The 19,267-nt window shown below is 43.1% G+C and overlaps 3 protein-coding genes across 3 annotated transcripts; all 3 read right to left on the minus strand.

The window, feature by feature from the left end:
• Window positions 1-73: 73 nt before the first annotated feature.
• Window positions 74-1,730, minus strand: LOC127756697 (uncharacterized). Its single transcript, XM_052282068.1, has 2 exons — window positions 910-1,730; window positions 74-459 (listed from the first exon to the last, which is right to left on the minus strand). Exon 1 carries the CDS (start codon window positions 1,499-1,501, stop codon window positions 938-940), a length of 564 nt encoding a protein of 187 aa, XP_052138028.1. The 5' UTR covers window positions 1,502-1,730; the 3' UTR covers window positions 74-459; window positions 910-937.
• Window positions 1,731-2,323: 593 nt separating this feature from the next.
• Window positions 2,324-8,979, minus strand: LOC127757378 (dihydrolipoyllysine-residue acetyltransferase component 5 of pyruvate dehydrogenase complex, chloroplastic-like). The gene is made up of 7 exons (XM_052282877.1): window positions 7,999-8,979; window positions 7,719-7,910; window positions 7,542-7,629; window positions 4,753-4,823; window positions 4,579-4,662; window positions 4,383-4,481; window positions 2,324-3,593 (listed from the first exon to the last, which is right to left on the minus strand). The coding sequence occupies exons 1-7, from the start codon at window positions 8,854-8,856 to the stop codon at window positions 2,487-2,489; spliced, it is 2,499 nt and encodes an 832-aa protein (XP_052138837.1). The 5' UTR covers window positions 8,857-8,979; the 3' UTR covers window positions 2,324-2,486.
• A 1,286-nt stretch (window positions 8,980-10,265) lies between these two features.
• LOC127757704 (leucine-rich repeat receptor-like tyrosine-protein kinase PXC3) lies at window positions 10,266-14,296 on the minus strand. Its single transcript, XM_052283270.1, has 2 exons — window positions 11,434-14,296; window positions 10,266-10,985 (listed from the first exon to the last, which is right to left on the minus strand). The coding sequence occupies exons 1-2, from the start codon at window positions 14,042-14,044 to the stop codon at window positions 10,678-10,680; spliced, it is 2,919 nt and encodes a 972-aa protein (XP_052139230.1). The 5' UTR covers window positions 14,045-14,296; the 3' UTR covers window positions 10,266-10,677.
• Between the last annotated feature and the right edge of the window lie 4,971 nt (window positions 14,297-19,267).

A 19,267-nucleotide genomic window follows, 5' to 3' on the forward strand; every position in this document is an offset into this window, starting at 1 on the left:
GGCTATTATGATATTGGAGTTAGATACTAATTCACAGTCAGGCTTTCATTGGTAGATATCCCTCTCCTGATGGAGGCAAATCAATGAAATATGTTGAAAGGGAATACATTGCCTACAGACTGAGAAAACAAACCATTTGCTTACCTACTGCTGCACAATCTCATAATAACAGCTAGGGGTACAGTACCATTTTAAGGTTAATCTAGAATCATACTCCATGGCTCCATGAGTACATTGTCCATCCATGAAAAGTATGCCTACACTAAACAAACACCAATCTTGCAGAACTCAGTCTGTTGGTTAATCTCTTCATGAATCATGACATATCTACTCTAACAACCAGGCTACACCATGCATGATTAATTGTACTTCCGATCAGCTTGTACTCGTTGATTGGCCCCAATTGATTTTCCTCATGGGATCACTTGCATTTCCTATCATCATCCTGAGTTCCAGACACTGCACAAGGAACACAACCTTCCATACTGTCAGGTAAAAGATTGGCAATGCTGCAGTACTATCATGACCAAGTGTTCTTTCAAAAAAAGAAGAAGAAGAAGAACTGGAGTATCATGATCAATTGATTCCTCATTTGGCTTGTGAAGTTTTAATATGAACTTGTGAAGTTTTATGGCTGATGCACCATGCTTATCTAAAGTTGTTGTAGAAACATATAATCATTGTACAAATCAAAGCAAGCTTAGCCATAATATGTTACATCTAACTGTCAATCTGTCCTGTCTCTCACAATTTGTTCCAGATTTTCAAACACAATGCAACAGTAGTAGATTCGTTTTTCAAATGCTAAAAAAATGTCTGACAGTAGTTGCATCAAACAATGTTACCACCAATTATCATAATCAAATATCAATGACATAATTAGCTTAGGTCTAAGTGAAGATTGATCACCTGTATATACATGGATAATCAAGTCAGTTCATCGTGACGAGGGCATGGATTGGGCGATCGGCGCCTCGCTCTCATGCGATGACGTCGCCGACGAGCACTCCTTCTCCTCCTCCTCCTCCACCTCCTCCACCACGGCGGGCTCGCCGGCGGCCTTCTCGCCGAGCACGGTGGAGTCCCCGAAGTGCACCCGCCGCGTGCCGCTGTGGCTGTAAGACCCCATGGCCGACCTCACGGCGCTCTTGAGGTTCGTGCTGCTCGGCAGCGGCGCCACCGCCGCCGGCCTCGTCGACGACGACGGCTGCCGCTCCGCCGCCGCGTTCGCCTGCTCCGGCGACGACGACGACGAGCAGCAGCAGCAGCAGAGCCGGTACGCGCACGTGGCGATCCAGAACGCCCACGGGAGCGCGACGAGCGAGAGGCCGGCGACGGGCAGCCATTCCGGCACCTCCGCCGGCGGCAGCGCGAGGTAGAACACCAGGCACCCGCCGCCGGCGAGCACGGCGAGGAAGAGCACCGCCGCCACCGCCCACACGCACGCGCCGCCCGCCGCCCGCCCGGCCTGATCCGCCGCCGCCTGCCTCTGCTGCCCCATTCGATCGATCAAGAATCAAATGGCAATTCACAACCAAGAACGCTCAAATTATCAAATGGCAATCCAATCAAGAACTCAATTGGGAGAGCCAAGACAAGACGATCAAATTTGGAATCTCTTCTCCTGTTCTTGGTGTTGTTGATCGCGAATTTCGCAATGGAAGAGACAGAAGTTTTGATCTTTCTTGGTGTTCTTGCTCTTGCGGTGTGTGTTCGAGAGGAAGTTGGGAATGTTCAACAGATTTGGCAACTGAAAAGTAGGGGAGGCAGTTAACGAGGACGCCCCATAATAGCATGATATATGTACAACTGCATGGGAAATATGAGATCAATTCACAATTCTCTACATAATAAAACTATATAAAATTACATTAACATTTAGACAATGTAGTTCATTTGCTTCATTCTTGGTCAAAACTCAAATTATATAGACACAGATACATACAAATTAATTATTTTTTTTGCTTGGCATCACAATTGTGAATTATTATTTTTTGCTTGGCATACAAATTAATATATGAGCACTGCTACGTGTACTAAATTTTTACATACAATCACTTAACCGTTTGATTTAGATATATGGAAGTTATAAAAAATCTAGATGCATTTAGCATGACACGTCAGTGTTAGTAAGAATTTAGTAAGAAAAAATTAGTGCGTATAGCCTTTTCCTTAATATATTATGTCATGTTTCTCACAATTTTACATACATATTAAAAAATACATTATTATTTGTTACATAATGTACATTTGCTTCATTCTTGATCAAACGGTACAATTATTTGTTGCTTGACATCAAACTAATTATTGTGCTAGCTTGGCATTTACTTAATTTACAAATTAAATTACACCATAATCATCTGACAGTCAGACATGGTTACACAGAGTCACGAACACTGAAAAAAAAAATAAGACCAATCAAGTGCTTATTAAGCACATAGCTACACACAGATTAAGCAAGTGAAAGATCAGATCACACTGATCAGCTAGCTTAGCCTAAGCAAGCTGTAAAGCTCCTTCATGTACAAGCTCTCCTTGTCCTTGTTCCTCTTCTTCCTGGAGAAGATGATGCCATTGATGAGAGGAACGATCAGTGGCACGATCGGCTTCTCCTTCTGCACCTTCCTCCTCGCCGCCGCCGCCGCCCTTCTCTGGCCACCGATCACCATCTCGCCGCCGCCGCCGCCGCCGCCGCCGACGACGTCGGCCTCGCCGAGCCTGAGAAGCTCTCCCAGCGGCTGCCGCCTCGCCGTCGCCGCCGCGTGGGCGGCCGCGGTGGCGACGCCGCGCCGCCGGTCGCCGCCGCCGGACGCGGCCCAGACAGCCAGCGCCATGTCGCGGCCGTCCCTGCGCTGGATGCGCGCGCGCTCCGCCGCCGCCCTGTCGGCCTCCATGTGCGCGAGCTTGGAGAGCGCGCGGTGGAGCTTCGCGCTGAGCGTGGCCATGGCGAGCTCCGTCTCGGCCAGCCTCCGCTTCAGCTGCACCACCTCCTGCCTCGCCCTGGCGGCCTCCTCCTCCACCTTCCTGATGGAGCCCATCACCATGGCGTCGCTGGCGGAGGCGGCGGAGACGCCGTCGTCGTCGTTGGCGAGCGACGGCGACGACGCGAAGAACGGCGGCGAGGATGACGGGACCAAGTACATCGCCGGCGGCGCAGCATCCGACGCCACTGGAAGCTTGGCATTGACACCAATGGCGTTCGGCTTCGAGTGGTTAGAAACCCTGACACCATCTCCTCCTCCTCCTCCTCCCTCGAGCTTCGCAAACGAGGCGGCAATGGCCAAGGTGTTCGACCTGGTCCTCCCCTCCCTACCAGCACGGCGGTCACCGCCGCCATACCCACCACCGCCGTTCCGGTTCTCGCCGACGAGGATGCGCTCGCCGAACACGGCGACCGCCTCCTTCACCGACCGGAACGCGCTGGAGGTGTCGACCTCCGCTCGCGCGCGTTCCGGCGAGGCGGCGGTGGCGGCCATGGCGCCGCCGTGCAAGGTTGGATGGCTTCTCTCCAGGCAGCAATGGACACACAATCTTGGAGAGATATATATACATATGAAGGTGAGATCATGCAGAAACAGTTTGCTTTGCTTACACTACAAAATGGAGGCACATTGGGAAGGCCAGGAAGCAAGACACAAAGACTAGCCACCTAATAGGATCCTTCAAGTAGAGATGAGGGACAGTACAAGTTCAGCTTATACAGGAATGCTTTCACTGCAAAAATGAATGCTTTCAGTGCAAAAAATACAAATGGATGAATGCTTTCAGTGCAAAATACAGAGGATGGTAACATGTGCTGCCCCCATTAAGGTACACCGTACATCATGTCAATATTTCAGATACTACTACTAAACACATTGGCATCATGACAGTGGTTGCATAAATCATGGCCCTTCAACAGAAGTGTGGTCCATTTTCACTGATCTTGTGAACATTTCATTACACCTTCCAACTTGTAATTTTCACTCAAGTGCACCAACCAAACTAGTAAATTTTCCTGAATGCGTTATTTGGGCTAAGAGTTCAGTGCACAAATTCAGAAGCCAATGTTGCACCAAACATACACAAGCTGTAACACTGTTTCATTTCGTTGTATTCAGGGCATGGATCCATTGTACATCGAGCTCGACAAAATAAAAAATCAGTCTTCCGGTGAAAGGCAATATGTATCATACTCGGCCCCTATCCCAATAAAATTGTAAAAGCTTATTGAACAAACCAATGATAAGAAGGTAACCAGCCAGTGAAGTTACCCCATACCAACATAGGTGACAGCTTAAACAACTAACTTACATGACCAGAAACACATGCTACACATCTACGGGGAAGCATATCCTATCGCAATTGCCTCAGGGAAAAACAATTGCTGGATGTGTCTAAAATGTAAGGTCCTTGGGATCCTCAATTATCTTGGAAAGAGTTTGCAGAAAAGCGGCAAGATCAGCTCCGTAAATAACCCGATGATCAGCAGTAACATTGACCTAAGATGTATTGGTCAGGTGAGAAATTAAGCCAAAAAAAAAACCTCATAATTGGCTTGTGAGAAAGAAAGTGTGGCACAGCTATGATTAAATTTACCTGCATTTGGTTCTTGATCCCAATACTACCACCTTTTGTACCAACAAGTGTTGGTTGTGATGATCCAACGGCCATGATTGCACCCTGTTTTCAGCAATAAAGATAATAACATAAATCATGCAGCAAGCAGCATTGAATGATAATAGAAATTAAAAGATGGAAATTTCGTCTTACAGTTCCAGGTGGCAAGATTGCATCAAATCTGTCAACTCCAAACATACCAAGGTTTGAAATAGTAAAGGTGCCTGCAATTTGAATATGAACAACCATTAGCATAGATGTTAGATAGTTCATACATACATGTTTTCTTCTGCATTTCATCAAATGCACTATAATGAGTCTGTAGTTTAATCAATACGCTGTCAATTTTCACATACACTAAAAACATGAGGAAACACATGATCTGAAAACTCAAAATTAATGAAATTCTAAAACATTTGCTCGTCAAAATATGAATATGCATGGTTCCAATACTTTCTATGCTGAGTTGAATGAAAAAAACTAAGCCAGAATCACCATAAACAAAAATGAAAAAAAAAAGGTGTGCATGTCTCCGTCATCAGCATAGCAGCATCATATTATTTTAAGATTTAGATTCTAGAGCAGGCGATAGAACTAACAGCCATACCAAATGAAAGAATCAAGGACTACCATTAGATGGGAACATTACGTCTTTTGCTTTAAAATGTACAAATGCTTATAACAAGAAGGAGCACTGAAAGAAGCTCAGTCAAAAGTACAAGCACTATTAATAAAGTCTGGCACATGAGATGCAGTGCATCGCGCTGCTTGCCCTTCTCTCAGGGGCATATCCTGTGAAAATAACTTAACTTTCCAAATTCCATACAAATCAGGGAAAAAGTTTTTGGGAATTGAGTACCCAGGTTGGGATCCTCTCCAGCTTGAATTTGGGTGCCTTTTCTTCTTAATAAAAAGGACGCATAGTAGTTCTTCCTAGGTGTTTTCATTTTCTTTTAAAAATTGTAATGAATTAGAAAGAAGGGGGAATTTACAGCCACGCAAAATTCCACTCACTCCGTTTGACATTCCTTCATGTTTTAGCATGTGGCACAAGAATTAATATGTAGACAAACTCTACCCTAATTGTTTTCCCCTCAAGAAAAAAGAGAGACCCACTCTAGCCCTCTTAATTTTCACAGGCCCATATTATTTCATGAGTGAGAGCATTGGTCTAATGCATCCATACATGCATATACAGGCAAAGATATACTACCGCCGTCCCAAAATGTAGTTATTTCTAGCACAGAACCTTGTCTCAAAATAAAGCTATTTCTCCACCTACCTCCTCCTCTCAACCAATCATAACCATTCCCTTTCATCTACTTCCTCTTCTCAACCAATCACACACTTCCTCCAATCATACTCACCTACTTTCTTAATACTCGTGCCAACCTCAAAAAAATGTTTACATTTTGGCACGGAGGAAGTAGCTCCTAAGCTCCCAGCTCACAGTGTGTCAATTAGGTTGCTTAAATGCCTGGATGACAAGTGTAAGTACCTGAAGAGCATCTATTGGGGTGGGTACGAGTATTTAAGAGATTCATGAAAGTGACGGTATAACAGGAGTTCTTGTAAAATACTGTCCTTGGTAGCAAAGAACGTTGTATATTTACGAAGGGGACTAAAATAACATATATTTATGACAGGAGGGAGTGACACGAGATTTAAGACAGTATTAAGCAAATTACAGCTAAGTGCCAGGTCATATAATAAATTGAAATTAGGTTCATTCAAGGTCTCATACTCCCACGTAAACAAATGGTGGTATGGAATGTGATATCTCAATAGTCAGTACATGCCAGGTTTTAGGGAACCTATCTTCAGGGTGAAGTTGAAACCAGCCAATTTAGTCCCACAAAAATGGCCCCTTTTGTATTCCGAATTCCTTTTTTAAAAAAAATGACCCTATATGTTTCCACACAGGTTGTGATTAAAAATGTCTTGGATGAGAGCTAAAAAAAACTGGTTGAATAAAATTATATGGTTTGTTACTTGGTTCACAATTAAAAAAAAACTAAACCTTGGCACATACCTCCAACAAGATAGTATTCTAGTATGGAGCATGCTCACAGGTGTCATACCAAAGGTCCAGGGATCAACCTATCTATTAATCTAGGAACAATCCTAGAACTACAGCAAATGGATGATTTTTTTCAGGACTATTAGTGCATTACAATATCAAATGAGCACAGCTATGGAAACCAAGTAACCAACAGGTACTCCTCCGGATATCATGACACAACTAAGACAATGGATACCAATATGGGAGAATTTCAGGTACTAGAGCACCTGTGTAAGTGTTTATCCATATGTAGATTGGATGTAGATTTTAAATTTTGTGGTGTGAACTAGCGAATGTGGTGATACTGTGATGGATGCCACGAAATAATTTCTGATTTTTTTTCCTAAACATTTACATGTATTTTTGTTGGTTTGAAGCTTAGGTGCTCCCGTGTTCCATGGAGCACATGAAATTCTCCTATATTCAGAATTGCAAGTGCTCCATAAGAATCTAAAATAGGACAGTATGGCAGGAAGGCAAACTAGAAGTGTAAAAAAAAATGAATACAATAAGTACCTGAAATAAGGCAATGACATGTTTTAGAAATGGTAGTATTTATTTCTTACAAAAAAACTGTATATGCTGTGAGCTGCATTTTGAACTTCAACATACAACTCTAAGCAAGTTACCAAGTTCTATGTGGAGGCTGCTAACTTTTAAAAACCTTACCAAAAAATTTGTATGGAATGGAATAGTTTTGATCCAACAAATAAAATTAAGGACACAACTAAAGGAACCTATACCACATTCTGTTGTTCAGGCCTCATTGGCATGGATTCACCAAGAACAGTTGATTCCTTATAACCATCTCAGATAATATATAGAAAATTGAATATCAGTGAGCTACACATTTAATTTTGTGTACGGACAAAGAAAGTACCAGAATTGTATTCATGGGGCTGTAGCTGCTTCGCTCGAGCCTTATCGACTAACTCCTTCCATTTCCTCGACAAAGAATAAATGTCGAGCTGCGTAAACCAACAATTAACCATTTTCATCAAGAGACGCCATCATAAACACCAATTTTAAGTATATGCAACAATTACAAGCACTGTACCTTATCAGCATCAGGAAGCACTGGCGTAATCAACCCACCATCGATGGCCACTGCCACAGCGATGTTTATGCTGCTGTTGTAAGTGAAGCTCTTCCCATCTCTGCAGCTGGAGTTTATAACCGGGTGTTGCACGAGCGCCATTGCAGTCGCCTTCGCCAACAGGGCCGACATTGTCACACCCTTCGGCTTAATCTGTCATAACATCACTCATTTACACAACCATCCCACTACTGCATAATAGTACTAATCTAAGAGAAACAAGAATTGCAGAGGCAGTCACCTTCTTGTAGAGTGCATCCAGAGCATCGGTTGTGAAGGTGTAACCGACTCTGAACGTCGGCACGGCGAGGCTCTCCACCATGTTCTTGCTGACGGCACCCTGCATTGTCGTGAATGGCACCGTCGAACCCAACGGCACATCGGGCCGAGCAGCCGCCACGGGCGCCGCCTTCTTTGGCGCAGCCGCCGCCGCCTCGACGTCCTTGGCCACTATCCGCCCGCCAGGGCCAGAGCCGGTAATGGAGTTGAGATCGACGTTGAGGTCCTTGGCTAGCTTTCTGGCGTACGGCGACGCGACCACGCGCAAGCCGCCTTGCGAGGCTGGGGATGGAGGCGCGGGAGCGGAGACTGCTGCTGCTACTGGCGCCGGAGGAGGTGGCGGGGGAGGGGGAGGGGTTGATTCTTGGGGAGGCGGAGGTGGTGGAGAGGAGGAGGAGGAGGAGGAGGAGAGGGAGGCGGCCTTGGACTGGGCGGCGGGGATCTCGTCCTCGGACTCGGCGAGGAGCGCGATGGCGGAGCCGACGGGGGCGGACTCGCCGGCGGGGACGAGGACGGCGGCGAGGAAGCCGTCGTGGAAGGTCTCGACGTCCATGTCGGCCTTGTCGGACTCGACGACAACGACGGGGTCGCCCTTGGCGAGGCGGTCCCCCTCGGAGGCCGTCCACGACACGATCTTCCCCTCCGTCATGGTCGAGCTCAGCGCCGGCATGAAGATCTCCCGGATCTTCGCCTCCACGCGGAAGCACGCCCGCCGCCGCCGGCTGCTCCCTGCCGGCGCCACTCCGCCACCGCGGCGGCGGAGGAGGAGGAAGGAGGGCGCCGCGGCGGCGGAGGACTGGAGGTGGAGGAGGGCGGCCATTGCGAGGTCGCGCGGGGGTGGGGCGGGGCGGAGAGGGGGAGGGAGGGGTGGTGCGCCGCGGCGCGACGCGAGGCGAGGCTTTGAGGAGTCGCGGGTGCCTCGGGAGTATCGGAGGCGGGGGGGGCGGATTGGCCGAGGAAGAAGATGGTGGTGGTGAGGTTTTGGGCTTGTGTTTTTAGCTTTTACTTTGGTCCAAAGTCCAAACCCACTGACCACTAAGCCCAATGTTTCTTCTTCTACCTTTTTCCTCTTTTCCTTCTAAGTACTCTCTCCGTTTTAGATCGTAAGAATTTCTAGCATTGCTCATATTCATTTAGAAGTTAACATCTATATGAATATGGGCAATACTAGAAAATCTTACATTATGAAACGGAGGAAGTAGTATTCTTTTTCATTGAGGATATTGTAAGAGTGCTAGCTTCAAGTTTGACACTCCACCCCCATAAATTATTTTGTTATAAATGCTCACCCAAATGCTCAGTTTTATTGTAAAAATCACCCCACTGCGTACGTGTTCAATTGGATCAGCCCATTTATCGCTGATGTAGAGGTGCCGCATGCATGTTAGGGTGGTCTTTACAACAAACAGAGTATGTAGGTGAGCATTTTAAAAAAAATGACATATGGGGTGGAATGTTAAACTTCAAGTAACTTATGAGATGATTTTTGCAAATTTCCATTTTTCATTACATAAAAAAAAAACACGAACATACACACCATGATATATACATGCTCGTAGGGTTCATGAAACCGATCGGTTTTCATGAAACCGCTTGTCATCGGTTTGTAGAAGCTAACCAGTGTTAACTGGTTTTCGTATTGCGTTGACTGAACGTCATCGGTTTTTACTGTTTTTTTTAACCGGTTTTGAGTAAATCGGTGGGAGCGGTTTTCACTTTGAAAACGAAAAGGGTAAATCCTGCATGCCTGTGAGTAAACCTTGTTAACACATGTTCAAATAAATGCATCCGGTAGTTAATCTCTAGCCTCACTAAATTCATGTCAAAAGTAATGGTATAGTTCATGTTGATGCAATTTTTTCTTATTTTTTGGCTGGGAGTTTCTTCAAGACCTATAATTCCTACTACTAGGAAGTGAACATACATACTGAAGTGTTGAAGTGGTTAGAGAAAGTTTCAGAAAGGTTTAAAAGCAAAACAATGGGAGCTAAATTCCTCATTGCATGTTTCACTCGAACTTAGGTTAGTGGTTCTGGCTCTCGTCCCCTTAAAAAAAAATAGATCAGTGGCTCTTTGTTAATACCGAGTAACACTGTCAAAAAAAAAAAAAAGCTTTGAACTGACATGCAAAAGGTATGCTAATAAGTAATAACAATTTATATATATGTTTGTTAGATAATGGATGTCAATCCGGCCTCGACATCCCACATGGATGTACACAACCAACCATTTACGAATATGATCATATAGCACAGAAGAACACAATTCCTGATTCATTCCAAAACAGATATCTGGCTTCTAAATTGTTCAGGGATATATATCATAGTCTATCTACTGTTCTACCTTAACTATGGCTCTATTTCACTCCTATTGTTATATGGAATTGCCGTGTACAAGGTATGCTAATAACCATGTGTGAATATATGATGATACAGCATAGATAAACCCATCTCATTCATTCCAAAATAGATACCTGAATACTAAATTGATCAGCCATATCACAATCTACTACTCTACCTTGAACTATGGTTCTGGTACTATACAAGGACCCTGTATACTGATTGCTGACATCCACAAACTAAGCAAAATGATCAAACTCCATTCAGAACCTACCTAAGCTACCAAAACATATCATGCCGGATCACTTTGCGTTGAATAGCATCCTCAAGACACTGCGCATCTTCGGTCGAGCATCTGGAGAGAATGCGACACAAGCAAGGGCGATGTTCAGGACCGACAACATCTGGCTGTGAACAGCAGCTGAAGTTCTTGAGACCCTGGTGTCAAGGATCTGCTCTCTCTGATCAGGACTACCTGAAAGACTGAGAGCCCACTTGGCTAACTCGATGCCGTCACTGACCGATGGTTTCCCAGTCAAAAGCTCCAGTAAGATTACTCCAAAGCTGTAAACGTTGCCAGCCATCGTCAACCTCATCGTGTATGCATACTCTGCAACATAGTTCAACAAATATTAGCTTCAGTATAAATCTCATCTCATATAGATCTCGGAAAGCGTCAAATCATTTTGTGCTAGTGTACTGAAGGACAAGATCATAGAAGCTAGGTTTTTTATTAGATTTGTCAAAAGTAGGAGATGTGCTTATTTTGGATGATACTACAAATGTAGTAGACGACACCCCATGGGAAACAAAGCAATATGTTTTCTCCAGAAATTCTGAAAACAAAACTAGCATAGGAGTGTAGACAGTATTGTGGTCAATTGAAGAATGCAGGTAATGCAAACAGACTTGCCTCAAGTAAATTACTTGAAAACATAGGTATGAACTAGAAATAGACCAACTCAACAGAGAGCAGTAAATAACCACTATCAGCAGTTTCAGTTTAACTGCTTAAGTTGATAATTATGCACTCAAATTGAACCAGAATAGTCCATTACCTGGTGGAATATAACCAACTGTACCAGCAATGGTCGAAAGGCTCCCACTGCTCTTCAAAGTATCAACAATTTTGTAAAGTTCAACATCTCCAATCTGAGGTTCATTCATTGACTTCAAGTGGACAGTCCTTGTTGACAGATCAAGAAGCAGAACTGGCTGAGTGCACCCATGAAGAAATGTCAGCCCTTGGGCTAGCCCAAAAGCTATGCTATACCGTGAAGGCCAGTCCAGAACATCTGATCTTCCAGCATGAAGGAAATCGAACACCGTGCCCTTGTGCACATGCTCATAGATGATGTATGCATTGTCTTCTGTCAACACATAAGCCAATGGCACCATGACATTGGAATTGCTCAACTTCCCAAGTACCTCAAGTTCATGAGCAACCTTCCCTTGGCTCCCAATTTGGAATATCTTGTCACTACAATTAATCTGTTTTACAGAATAGGTTGAGCCATTAGGCATCACAGCCTTATAGTAAGTGCAGAACCTTGTCTTCAGAAAAATGTTGCTGTGATTGGAGACTGCTTCCATTGCTTTCGCAAAATCAATTGCAGAGGTGTGGATGCTGTTCATTGTTATGAGGTGACCATTGATGATGCGAGCAACAACCTCCTCAGTTGATGGTCCTTCATCTTCAACACGATAGATTCTCTTAGAATATGAAATTGTAACAATAGCAGCAAGCAAGCACAATCCAACAAGAGCACCAACAATAGCAACGACGATGATGACTGTATTGTGTGTCCTTCTCTTACCACTTGTAGGGGTGTTGTCACTATTTCCTGTACCATTTGTAAGATCAGGATTTCCATCAGTAGTAATATCCACGTGTTGAGGAAATTTAGGAATAGTTCCAGAAAGGTGATTATAAGAAAGCACCAACTGTGTCAAGCTTGGCATATTCACAAGCGAGGCTGGCACCTCACCGGACAAGTCGTTGTATGAAAGATCAAGTACTTCTAGATCACTTAATGAGCCAATATTTGAAGGAATAAATCCACTGAGATGGTTGTGGCTAAGATTAAGAACAGCACTTAATTTGGCCGGCATTGTTGGGATGGTACCAGTCAGGGAATTGTTCCCCAGACTGAGCTCAATCAGAGAAGTTAATAAGCTGATTGAATTGGGAATGCTGCCGCTGATCTTGTTGCCTTGCAAATTTAAAACAGAAAGCTTTGTCTGCTTTGACAGCTCGCCGATTTCTCCAGTGAATGAATTCTGACTAAGATTCATTGTGCTCAGACTTGCTAAACCAAAAAACGCACTTGGGATGGGTCCACTGAGATTGTTCATTTGGAGTTTCAGAACTACCAGTTTGTCAAGGCTGCTGATTGCATCAGGCACTGGACCCTGGAACTTATTTGATGCCAGATTCAACAAGGACAAGTTCTTGCATTTCCCAAGTTCTGATGGAATGCTTCCTGTCAACTGATTGCTATCCAACTCCAGATAAGCCAAAGCCAATGCATCACCAATGGTGCCTGGGATGGTTCCATCGAGAATGTTGCCACCAAGCCTCAACCGATAGAGGGTCAAAGACAAGTTGCTGGGGATGGGCCCTTCAAGTTTATTGCTGGTGAGATCAACAGTCTCCAATCCCCGAGGACTAAGAATGTCAGAGGGAATCACACCACTCAGATTATTGTAACTCAGATCCAGCATCTTCACATTCTTGGTGATATCACGAGGAATAAAACCGGTAAAATGGTTCTGATTAGCTGCAAACCGAGAAAGACTAGTAACATTTGACAGGGTCACAGGTATAGTGCCAATCAGCATATTACCTGACAAGAGCAAAGTCCTGAGCTTGGGCAGCTTGAAGAACTCATCCGGTACATCACCAGTTAGTTTGTTCTGACTAAGATCCAGCACGGTAAGATTTCGATAACTGAACAAAGCTATTGGAATGCTACCACTGAAATTGTTGATGGACAACACCAATTCCTCCAAAGACGGGGTCATGCTTGTAGGAACATCACCAGCCAAGTTAGTGCTACTAAGATTCAAGCTTCTCAGCTTGAGCAGAGAACTCAACTGGGTGCTGACATCACCAATGAAAGAATTGAAGGACAAGTCAAGAACCTCAAGAAGGGGAAAACCAGAGAAATTACTAAGAGGCATGGATAGCTGGCTGTTGCTGAGATTAAGTGACCGCAATCCAGCCTTCATGGAGCAAGAAGAGGTGAAGAATTGCTCTACCGAATTGGTGAAGGAATTCTTAGAGAGATCAAGGATTTGCAAGGTGTCAAGAGAGCATATGGTTGCAAATATGGTGGAGTTGGACAAACCATACCCAGACAAAGTAAGGTTGGTCACAACTGATATGGAATTGGAGCTAGAAGAGCAACTCACTCCATCCCATCGGCATGGATTCGAATCGCTCGTGTTCCACTTGGCACTGGCAGTAACCAAGCCAGAAAGCTCCTTCATGATCGATACCTGAGTCGTATTTAGCGGTGCCGGCGCCGACGCGGCAGTGGCGACCATGGACGAATCAAAAAACAAGAACAAGAAGAGGAGAACTTGTACCAGCAGCAGCAAGAAGCCATTGTTGCGACCGAAACAAGGCCGCCTCTCCGCCATGGCCACCTGTTCTTGGCCTCCCATTGATTCCTGTATCTCCTTCCCTGAATCCCCTCCCTTTACTCCCTGATGAACTTCACAGGCTCAACCACCACCCAAGAAAATCCATTATTTTCCTCTCTTTCTCTAGGTTTTGGGGCTCTCGGTGTTCTTGGCCATGGCTCTCTTCTCTCTTCTTGCTCCTCCCAGACTCCCAGTGCTTCGGCGTTGGGAGTCCAGTCTTTTAGAGAGAAGGAAAGGAGGATTTTTTTTCTCTCGCACACACATACCTCTTGGGGTCCAGGGTTGACTGACTGAAACGTATATCTTGTGTGAGTGACCAAAACCTGTGAGAGAGGGGAGCTGAAAACACTGAAGAAAGCAGGTTGAGGCCCTGTTTAGGACTAAAACTTTTTAAGTCCCTATCACATCGAATGTTTGGATATTAATTATAAATATTAAATATAGACTATTAATAAAACACATCCATAATCTTGGAGTAATTCGCGAGACGAATCTATTGAGCCTAACTAATCCATGATTAGCCTATGTGATGCTACAGTAAACATTCTCTAATTATGGATTAATTAGGCTTAAAAAATTTGTCTCGTGAATTAGCTTTCATTTATGTAATTAGTTTTGTAAGTAGTTTATATTTAATACTCTAAATTAGTGTCTAAAGACAGGGACTAAAGTTAAGTCCCTGGATCCAAACACCACCTGAGAACAGTGATGATGAGAACCTGAATTTAGGCTGAGTTTTAGGGAAACTTTGGCAGCTTTGAAGAATGGTCTTTCTGTTACTATTCAAACAACAAAAGAATGGTCTTTATGTTACTATTCCAAAGAAAAAAAAAAGATCTTTTCTGTTGGTAATTTCTCAGTTATATCCATGGATGCCAATTTTTCATATATGCAAACTGACTGGAATATACTTGCTGTCCAATTTGTTTTTGGTGATTTATGAGTATTTAAATTCAACTTAAAAAAAAACATAGACATGTTCAGGATAAAAGATAGTGGTAAATGAAATTATAAATAGTCTTTTTGAGTATTTGAACTGCCTCTGGAACAAGTTCTTGCTTCTGAGTACCTTTTCAAAAGAAAAGTTTAACATTTTTATTAAGAGGCAACTAGCCTTCGCTTTATTAGTGTACCAAGAGAATCCTATGCCGTTGAGCAATGTGAGGGCACCATTCAACATCTGCAAAGCTGTTTCACTAAAACTACTAGTAGATTAGTATCCAGAAACACCTTGCATCTTGCAGAATAGTATACTAGTAATACACTAATACTACAATCTAAAAACTGTCACTTTCAATTTCAGCTAATTATTCTGAAGTAACACATGTCATTCTCTATTACTAATGCAGACATGTCATTCTCTGAAATTAATGCAGACGAAATAGAGGATCCCTCCCAGACCATCAAACTGAGACTTGAAAAATAAATGTACTAATTACCTTTTGTAGATGCCGGGTCAAAGAAGCTGGAGCTCACCAGCTACACCAAAACCATCTGTAAATTCTTACCTTTTCCCTGAAGAAGAAAAGCTTCTACAAATTCTGAAAAGGACTAGCTAGTGCTAACCAAAATTATGATCAACAGATTCAAGTAGGAAAGGTAATCGAGATTGTTGAAATGTGCCAAAGTGATTAAAGTTAGTCTACGAAACAATCGTGGGTCCTTTGCCCGGGAAAAGGACGACGTGTTGGAAATAACAGAGGAGCTTGACCAAACGAAGGCTTTGGCTTATCTAGCTTTACCTCAAACACAGACAGGCAGGGAGAGAAATAGTTAAGAGCACACAAGCCCATGTAGAATGAAATTGTCTTCAAGTGTACTGGTTGATCAAACAGAAGATTAAAGGAATTAACAGGTTCAGAAATTTCATCCAAGTGGGCTTTTCACCAGATATGCGGATAGAAGTTTTTGGTGTGGTGTGTTTCAGAATAATAATTCTTGATTCACTAGATTAACAAAGATTGATATCATACTATTCCACAATTAAATTGTACATTTGAATTGCTGTAAGTCATCACGGACGCCTTGGTATTTTATTTGTCTCCATACAACTGAGGATATATGTATTTGAAAAATCAAACATTGTTTTCTTATTTGATTTAATATATACAATTGAAGATATGTGCAAACTTTATATAATTTCCTTCAAATTTCACATTAATATATACAACTGAAGAGATGTGTGAATTTTACCTTCAAATTTTACATTTTCATTTTCTAAAGAAAAAATAAGAAAAAAAAACATGTGTTCCAAATAAACCATAAATGGAAAATTTTCAAATGTTTCATGTGGACGCTTTAGCCCTCCATTACCAACACCCCTGAAGAAAAAGAATGTAAACCAAATAAAAGCTGTGGTTAGTGTGGAATATGGAGGTTAGGAAAGTGGAAGGTTGGAATTGGGAGTGAATGGTCTCATCTCATCCTATGCTGTTCCTTTCATCTCATCTGGCCTACCCCACACACTTGACGAGGAGACTTTGAATGGACTTCACCTCACCTCCATTTGCCTCTCACTCGTTCCAAGATCTATTTCTTCTGTCCATACCTGTGTTCTGAAGTTTACCTGCAGCTTCTCATTCAGGTCCTGGAGCCCTCTCTGGGTTGCATCTGCATCAGTTTCAGACTTGGACTGGTCCACTGTCTTTGCTTGCACCAAGAGTTCAGTCCAATACTTTTACACCTATTTGCTGCAGAATTAATTGTTCTAAAATTTGGATATTTTCTTAGATGGATTAAATTTTAGTGGTTACTGCATCAAAGCTAACATGGTCTCCAGTGTGCAATAGACCATAAAGTAGTTTGCAGCTGAATGTGAATGCTACTGAATGCAAAGGATTGGTCCAACATCATCATATACTGGTAGAAAACAAGATGATCGTACCAAGTAGGCAACATGATTAGGAATAAAGCTAAAGGGAAAAAAAAGAAGGCAAAGGTACCAATTTGTCTTTGTTTTTGCGTCAGAGACAGGCCGTGTTTGAAGGAGAGGAGACGGAGAAAAAGTCATCTTTTGTACTCCATGTAGACTCTCTCTCTCTCTCAAGTCTCATCAGGCTACAATATTATCCTAACTCTCGCACTCCAGCTAGCTAGCTTGGCGTTTTGGGTCTCGATAAGCATTTGTCAAACTCAAACCCTCAAGCAATCACCTTTGGATTATAGTTCAAGCACAACATTAGTATTATTTAAGTTTGTTGATTAATCTTTCATTCCTAAGTGGCTATGGCTCCACTCCAGGTATGATCTGAATGCTAAAACAGTGACAACAACCAAGCTTGTTGTCCAGGTGCAATGCACTGTGGCAAAAGCCTAGTAGCAGAAAAGGACCTTGTGAATAATTTAGCTGTAATCTCGATGAGCTCACCCTGTTCGAGCTCTGTGAAAGAGCATTAATATAATAACTTTTCTCAAAGCAAGCAGAGCAGTGCTGATTACATGCTTCTATTTATAAGTACATGTAGTAGTACTGAAACAAGAACGTTTTCTGTCTCTCTTGCAGGACTTTAGCCAGATGGCATCATCACGGAAGTTTGCCGAATTAAGATTTCTTAATTTGCTAGTGTGATTAGCTAATCCACTGGTTTGGAGCTAAGTGTAAGTGTTTTTAAATTGCAGTGACGAATGGTTAGATGAATGCCCACGATATACGAATTTCATATTGTCAGTATTGAACAGTGGATGCACATGAGTACAAAATACTGAGAAATTTGTCAGAGTAAACACAACAATTTGAAAAGAGTATATAAGTATATTGATAGGTGTCAGTTGATCTGAGTCATGATTCTTATATAAACGCATATCCAGGTAACTAACTGAGTGACTGAATTGTCTTAAATTGGTCATTATCTGCAGTTAATTGATCTTTATTTGCTTTTTCTAACTACAGTGGACAGATGAACTGATCGGACACTTACTACAAACCAATCAAAATATTTTTTAGTTTCAGACTCAGCCAATGCAATATGAAAACTCGAATTAAAGCCGATTTGCATTTCCATGTGATTCAGACTAAGACTATTTTTATAGTAACTATGGAATTCCGTCTAGCCCTTCTTGAATTCAGATTTCAGAATCAAACAAACCTAGGAACCAACAATGGTGGCAAGGGATCGAAATATCGAATTGACTAACCTCCTCGAAGAAACTGCAAGCCTGCAACTCCCCCAAACTTGATACGTGCTCCTACACTGCATCAGCCTTGGGGGCCGGCGGAGATCGTCGCCTCAGCCTCGAACCACCCCCCCCCCCCCCCCCCCCCCCCCCCCGCGTGCTCGCCGCCACCGCAGCCGCGGCGACGGCGACGGTGAGCTCCCCGCCGCCCTCGAGTCCGCTAGTACAGAGAGGGGAAGACGAGGCAGGAGTGAAATGGGCCATGAATTTTGGGCCCGGAAAGGTTGCGGCCCATATATAGTGGCGTAAGTACGGCCCAGGACATACATAGTGGGCCAAAACTATACAGCGGCTTACGAGCGGCCACACTTTATATTGGGCCGGATAAGGAGTGCAGAGTACGTGCGGCCCATAAATGTTGGCCCGGATCGGGTCGTAACGTTCGGCCCATAAATGTTGGGGCCGGAATTGGGCTACGTCGAACGTGCATTCTGGGCCGAAAAGGCCCAGCCAGTTTTTCTCTGTCACAGTTCTTCGCCAACGATTTAGTTGGTTGATTACCAGTTGGATGGATTTGTCTGTCTGATTTGGTTGGTGTTATCTCTTACTCTCTCCTGTTTCATAATTTTTTATACTTTAAACAATGATATGATATCTAAAATATATTTTGACCATATTTTTTCTATTATATAATAAATATATATTACACTCCCTCCGTTTTCAGGTTATAAGACTTTCTAGCATTGTCCAACATTCATATAAATGTTAATGAATCTACATACATATATATGTCTAGATTCATTAACATATATATAAATGTGGGCAATACTAGAAAGTCTTATAATATGAAACAGAGTAAGTAGGATATAAAATAAATCTATAGATGTTATTCTAGTGTCTTTAAACTAAATATTTTTAATATTATTAATAACCGTGTCAAGAATTATAAAACAGAAAGAGTATCTGACACTAGTACGTACTAGTACTGTAATCTGCAGAGGAAGCTCTATAGATTTATCAGACAACCTCTGCGCAAAGTTGATTTACAGAAAGATCAGATCGAGACAGCTCTCTAGCTTCAGACAAATGCAAGAAACGAAACATGCTCAGTTGATCGCTCAACTCAAGAGC

The sequence above is a fragment of the Oryza glaberrima genome, chromosome 12 (genome assembly GCF_000147395.1).
Source record: "Oryza glaberrima chromosome 12, OglaRS2, whole genome shotgun sequence".
Lineage (NCBI taxonomy): Eukaryota > Viridiplantae > Streptophyta > Magnoliopsida > Poales > Poaceae > Oryza > Oryza glaberrima.

What these genes read in the sequence shown, in the direction of transcription:
- LOC127757704 (XM_052283270.1), bottom strand. Translation starts at nt 14,044, where the DNA reads ATGGGAGGCCAAGAACAGGTGGCCATGGCGGAGAGGCGGCCTTGTTTC. An exon ending in AGTTGGTTATATTCCACCAG is followed by an intron (nt 10,986 to 11,433) that starts GTAATGGACTAT and finishes ACTATGTTGCAG; the next exon opens with AGTATGCATACACGATGAGG.
- LOC127757378 (XM_052282877.1), bottom strand. Translation starts at nt 8,856, where the DNA reads ATGGCCGCCCTCCTCCACCTCCAGTCCTCCGCCGCCGCGGCGCCCTCC. An exon ending in TGCTTCCTGATGCTGATAAG is followed by an intron (nt 7,630 to 7,718) that starts GTACAGTGCTTG and finishes TGGTTTACGCAG; the next exon opens with CTCGACATTTATTCTTTGTC. An exon ending in GCCCCATGAATACAATTCTG is followed by an intron (nt 4,824 to 7,541) that starts GTACTTTCTTTG and finishes TTCAAATTGCAG; the next exon opens with GCACCTTTACTATTTCAAAC.
- LOC127756697 (XM_052282068.1), bottom strand. Translation starts at nt 1,501, where the DNA reads ATGGGGCAGCAGAGGCAGGCGGCGGCGGATCAGGCCGGGCGGGCGGCG.